The sequence below is a fragment of the Thamnophis sirtalis genome, unplaced genomic scaffold (genome assembly GCF_051295495.1).
Source record: "Thamnophis sirtalis isolate CommonGarterSnake01/CBP01778 unplaced genomic scaffold, rThaSir2_p1.2 scaffold_14, whole genome shotgun sequence".
Classification (NCBI taxonomy): domain Eukaryota; kingdom Metazoa; phylum Chordata; class Lepidosauria; order Squamata; family Natricidae; genus Thamnophis; species Thamnophis sirtalis.
The window spans coordinates 23,856,854-23,862,916 of record NW_028261394.1 but is presented as its reverse complement, the minus strand read 5'-3'; the positions used below and the strand labels follow the sequence as shown (position 1 = coordinate 23,862,916).

The window sequence follows — 6,063 nt, the reverse complement described above, 5'->3', positions numbered from 1 at the left end:
TTTTAAACTTGCATCCCTGTTGGCTGTCTTTTATAGAATCAGCCAATGCTTGCCTTTCATCTTCAACAATTTGTTTGATTTGGAATAAACTTCTGCTTCCATTTCTGCATGATATCCATCAATATTGCTACAGGGATGTAATGCACAATGAATTGTTATGTTGGTTGCATAGACAGATGTTTTCACTGGATTTGCCATTTTTCTTCACATATCAAGGACTTCTGATTCTCCAAGTTATCAATGAATGATTTCTGCTGGCAATTCATTCTTTCCTATTCAAAATCTGCAAAGAAAAATACTCTTTAACAAAAGTAACACTTAACCGTTGCTTATGGATTTGAGATGGGCAGCCATATAAATTGAATGAATGAATGAAAGCACAGTATCCTTCACTGGAAAGCACTGCAAGTATTTATTTTCAAATTTAGCATGTTTAAACCCTAAAAGAAAACAATGTAATTTCTTCTCTTTTATGCACTGGAATAGTTTTAGGCAGACTGGTTTTTTCCCCCAATCTCTTCTGCTTTGGTGGATCAGGTTGCAAACTATACATCTGGCCCAACTGCAACTTCAATCCATGCTCCAAAAGTTGAATAAATACTCAGTGTGAGCTAACGCTAAAAACAAAAACAGGACTGTGGCAGATGCTTTCCAAAAATCATCCATGTTGCCAGAGCAACAACCCTATTTTCTCTTGCTCATTCAGGGCAGGTTAAAGCTCAGCCCTTTTGACTCGATGGTTCATGTCGAGCAGGAGAATTGTGGGTGCCTTCTGTTATACAATTATAGGGATATATAGGAATGTTAATGTGGATGCTTGGTTTTGTGCTCCTTTTTTATGTGTGTCTCTGTGTCTTTGCATGCACGTGCTTAGGTGTTTCGATACAATTTAATAAAAAGTAAAAAAAAAAAACAACCAGGCATACTTGTCAGGTTAAGGGAGATCACCACTCATCCACTATGGAATGAACATGGTGGGTGCCATTTTTCAAGCGCAGTGGACAAGATCCAAGGCTCAGCAGATGCAGGACATCTACGGCAGGGGTATCAAACTTGGCGTCCCATGGGCCAGATGCGTCACATGCAGGCCACGCCCATCCCAGCTCCACGAAGAGGGAAACATCACAAAATGTCATGTGACGGTGCAATGCAGCAAGTTTGACACCTGTGATCTTAAGGGAAAGATGGTTGCCTTTGGGAGAAACCACGCTCAGCTGGAACAGATGTGAGATGAGATTTGAAGAACTGCCCTGAAGGGAGGGGAGAGGAAGAAGGGAACGGGAGGCCTGAAAAAGGTGTCCGTCTCCTGCTTGATCCACAGCTGCATTAGATGACAAATTTCAAAAAGAATATGGAGCAGGCCACTAGTCCCACAATGTTCTCCCTGCTGTGGCTCTGCTGATGGGGACTGTGAAGATCTTCATGGCAAGTCAGCCGTTCTCCACAGAAAAGCAGACCTAGAAGAGGAGGGGCCCTTTGGAAACAGAATGGGACTGACTGATCTCTGTGAGGAGCCAAAAGGGAAGATGTCCTTGAACGTCCTATGAATATGGGAACAGTCTGGAGGAGGAAACAAGGCAATTGCCCCAAATCTCCTTTCCCCACACCTGCTGGAGCAAGGTTGGACTAGATGTTTTGAGCCAGAGAGGCTACCAACAAGACAGGCATGGCCAGGAGGGTTCCTGTCAGCAAGGCTGTAAGCTTTGGAAGGTTCTGGAGGAGGCCTTGTCCAGGTGTGCCACACATGTGGTGAATCCATGGGGCACTGGGACTCCTAACTGCAGGGTAGGTGAAATGGCTTCGGGGAGCATAGGAAAAGCAACCAGGTACACAGGTGGGATAGCTCAACATTGGCCGGCCAGCCACTCCTCTCCATCTCGGGATGCTTTAACAGAAACAACCTCGAGGTTATGGACGGACGTTGTTCCATCTTACTTTGTGCTGGTTAGACTGGGGTATGTGCTTGGAATAGTGGAGTCAGTAGCAGCAGCTTGACTCGGCTGTCTCCCAAGGGTCTCTTGTGGCTGTAAAAGGGTCCAGGACACCTACAGCATAAATACCAGGAGTCCCCAGAAGGAAAAGGTACAGGTTTTATTTTGTGTAGCAGAACATAAAACAAATCCCATTCTTCCAAACTAGCCTGTGAAATTAAAAAAACACAAAAGGAGGGGCAGCATCACTGGTTTGGAGCAGAGGCAGCTTTCCAAGGCAGGAAGGAAAACAAACCCTTTGGCTGAAGGACCTCCTGAGCCTGTAAGATTTGCAAGAATTGGGCAATGACCACTCCCAACCGCTGGGAGCTGAAGTAGCCACTGATTTGGCCAGGTCTGTCCTGGGACAGGAAGAAGCCCAAGCTGGACCATCAGGGACCAGAAGATCTCCCTCCCCTCACTCTGACACCGGCTGCGGGCCCAGCCCAAGAAATAATGGCAGTTTCAGTGCAGCCAGGCAGCCATTCTGCCAGATGCAGAAGCTCCTGGGATTAGCCAGCCCTCCTATCAGGCCATGCCATGCCATCCAGGGACAGTGGGATAAAGATGTGTGAAGAGCTATCAACAGTTCACTAAGGAAGCCCCCTGGAAAAGTGCCCATGTGAACTGGAGGTGTTGCAATTGCAACTGAGGTGGGAAGAAGGCTGCAGCTCCCATCCTGGAGCCCCAAAGCCCAGGGAGCACCATGCCCATACTTCCAGCTGGTACCTCAATTGCAGGGACCAAGGGGGAAAGAGCTCAAGGCCACACAATCCTTGTTCGTAGAATCAAAGCAAAGCAACTCTTGATGCAGGGCATCAAGAGTGCCTACTCTAGGTCAGTCCTGATGACACTGGCACCCCCTCTCTCCCCCCCCCACACCTACTGCACCTGGATTGCGGTTTCCCATTGTTTCTCCACAAAAGAGGTTGGGGGAAGGTCAGCTGACTGTGGGACCTTCCCCCAACCTCTTTTGTGGAGAAACAATGGTTGAGAGAAGGCCAAAAGGTCCAAGATCCTGGGCACACTTGAACCTGCCAGCTCCTTGATTGCAGGTATCTGCATCTCAGGGCACCAAGCTAGAGTTCCGAGGGGCGTCGCAAGGCTCACCAAAGGGAAACTGCAATCCAGTTGCAGTGGGGCGGAGGGGAGGGGGGGTGACAATAAGATTTGATGCTGTCCCAGAAGCACAAGGACGACCCAGCACCATTGGGGAGGGTACCCTCCACTTCCATATGACCATAGAAAGCTGCCCTGGTGTCAGCCAGAAGCGACTGACCCGCCAAGGCCAGGGCTGGTTTATAGAACCACCATTGCTACCATTTCTTATTTTTTAGTGCTCCAAGAACATCTTGGGGAAATATTCTTAGTTATACTCGTAACGAAAAGCCACCATTGCCACAGCTCCTTCATGCTCTGGAATTCAATTATTTCAAGAACGAAAACAGTGATCATTTGCTGGGATTGTCCTTTTGAAGAAAACCGCTTATGGGCAACTTGATTTTGCCATTTGTCTCCAAGACCTTAATGGCCAAAACAACTGGGAAGCCCCCTGTTTCTTGCACTCAGGGCAAGAGAAGGAAGCTGGGCTGACTCGGGAACCCCTTCTCTTGCTCTCAATGAAGGAGAGCAGGCAGGAATACCACACCCTGAAGCCCTCCCCTTGGCTAACAAGGCGAAGGCAGGCCTAAAACTGCTAGCTCTTTGCAGAAAGTGAGCTAAAAAATATTAATCGCTTGTGGATTTCATGCTGGAAGGCCTGGGGATTCTGACTCGATTGGACCCGTTTGTCAACCACCCCTTCCTTCTTCCCCTGGAGAAAGGCTGTAACCCGGAGGCAGAGCCCTCTGCCCCAAAGATCTGAAGGGCAGCCCTTCCTTGCATCCCTGCCATGAACAGAACATGGGACTGGAAATATGTCGAGCGGAGAGAGGGAGGAAGGAGGCCTGGGCGGTCAGGAACCTCCAGGCCAAGGGGTGAAATCTTGCCGCATTGGAGGGCAGGACAGAAATGAAGAGTCCAAGTCACAGCCTGCAAAATCTGAGAGCTTCGGCAGGACTTCTGGGATGCTCTGGGAACAAGAGCATCCACCCTCATTGCAAGCACACCAGGCCCTGAGTCAATGTTCACCATCTCCAGGAAAGCTGCAGGCTCCTCCTGGCTTCTCCTCCAAGGTTTCTACATGAGTTTACGTGTCTGGGGCAAAAATGCAATCCAGCCTGGGATCTAATTGTATAGAAAAGAAAAAGAAAAATCACTTCCTGGGGCAAAGGTAGGAAGCTGCTCTCATGTACTGAAGAAAAGCTTAATTAAAAAAAAAGAGTCCGATGTGCCCCTCGTGGGGCTTGGTGGAGGCAAAAGGGAGTCGCAGAGTCAGGCTTGGGCAGAAGCAAGAGGAGGAGGAGCCTGAATGACCACTGTGGCTCTTCTCTCCTTCCCTGGCTCAGGGGCTACAGAGGCTCCTGCATCTCCTTGGTTTGTTCTCAGGGAGGAGTAGGAGTTGAGCTGCTCTCTGCCTGAATCTGCTTCACTGGAGCCTCCTCGGCGGCTTTGGTGTCCTTCCCTCCCTCAGCTCCTCATTTCCTCTTCATCCTCTTCAAAAAGGACGCCAAATGGTGCATCGGGTGCAGAAGAACCGTCCCTCCTCACCCAGCCACTGACAGCCAGGCTGCCCGGCAGCAGCTGGAAACCTCAGTGGCCACGATAAACACTGATCTTGTTAGCCTTTTCCAGGATGTCCACAATGTGGGCCTCAAAGTCTGCATCGTGCACTCCAGTCTTCCGGAACTCTCCAGCGTAGCGGTTGTTCTCCCAGTAGTGGTGCCAGTTGCCATGGCCGTCTGCCCCGAACCCGAAGACGTTGACCTGTCACCGGGAGAGGGAAAGAAGACCCGCTCACTGGGGGGAACTCCAGGCAACCTAGACGCCAGCCTACGTTTCCTACTGAAGTGGGCCCACAATTGATGGGAGTAAGAAATGAGTGACATCCTTTCCCTGGTTGGCTTCCCTACGTTGAAGACTGTTCTAAGCTGCCCCACCCCCACCCAGAAGAAGAAAACAACGTCTGACATGACATGAAAGAAGAATCTGAAGGAAAACTATTTCCTCTACTGGACCTCAGAGATGATCTGGCTCAAGGTCGCCTCCTTGCTCAATGGCTGCCGGGCCTCTGCTTGAGCATCTCTAGTAACTCTCCCGACTCTTCTTCCCATTGCTTTAGCCAGCCATCCTGCTTCATTATCCCACTTTTCCTGCCTCTTCATCCAGACCCTGCGCTGATAGGTGACCCACCCAAAGCCTGAGACAAAGTCAGTTGGGGGTTCAGGAGAGAGCCTCCCATTTCTCAGAAGAACAGATGACCACGCAGCCCCTTTCCTGCACATCCCATGTCGGAGGAAAAACTATAGCTAAAACTCTTTTCAAAGTTAAAAATCAAAGTATAAGCATCATTTAATCAGCAGGACTGCTGCTGTTACTCCCATTGGGACAACTTGCTTGGCCTACCAAAACTGACCTCATCGCAAACATGCAGGGCGAAAAAGAGCACCAGCATGCCTGTGGAGGGATAGCGGCCATGATGCTCCGTCCACCGGTCATGGATGTATTTGAAGAATGCTGGATTGTAGATCTGAACCTAAAGGCAAGAAACCAAAGGGGCAGTTAAGAAGGGTTTTTTTGCGCTGCCAGCCCAATTTCAGATCTCTGGGTGAAGCCCCAGCAGAGATTCAGAGGGCACAACTAAGTCCATTTCCAGGTTTGGTGGCATCTACTGGTCCAAATACTGCCTTACAGAAAAGTTTACGCGCAAGATAAAAATAACATTACTGAAGCAACACATAAGTTGCAAAAATAATCCCAGCAATTAAAGCAGGATGTACAATATGTGAGACTCAAGGACCATCCCTGGTCGGGGAGGTCATGTGGAGTTCCTCAGAACAGATGGGCCAGAGGCTTCATAGCATGAAAGCAGAACGTCAAGGCTCAGGAGGGTTTTCCGCCCTCTGATCCTCCCCGTACCCTCAAAAATATTAGAATGACCCAACCCATTCAGGCAGGGCTAGGGCATGAAAGAGGGGGTGGCAGCAAGGGCAGA

The 6,063-nt window shown here is 49.4% G+C and overlaps 1 protein-coding gene across 1 annotated transcript in view; it reads right to left on the bottom strand.

The window, feature by feature from the left end:
* Positions 1 to 2,072: 2,072 nt before the first annotated feature.
* Positions 2,073 to 6,063, bottom strand: part of ST3GAL2 (ST3 beta-galactoside alpha-2,3-sialyltransferase 2) — a 31,558-nt gene continuing 27,567 nt past the window's right edge. The window contains exons 6-7 of the mRNA XM_087729562.1: positions 5,485 to 5,604; positions 2,073 to 4,835 (exon numbers count right to left, since the gene is read on the bottom strand). Coding sequence (XP_087585688.1) covers positions 4,662 to 4,835; positions 5,485 to 5,604 — 294 coding nt within the window. The 3' untranslated portion in view covers positions 2,073 to 4,661. The remainder of the gene's footprint in view (positions 4,836 to 5,484; positions 5,605 to 6,063) is intronic.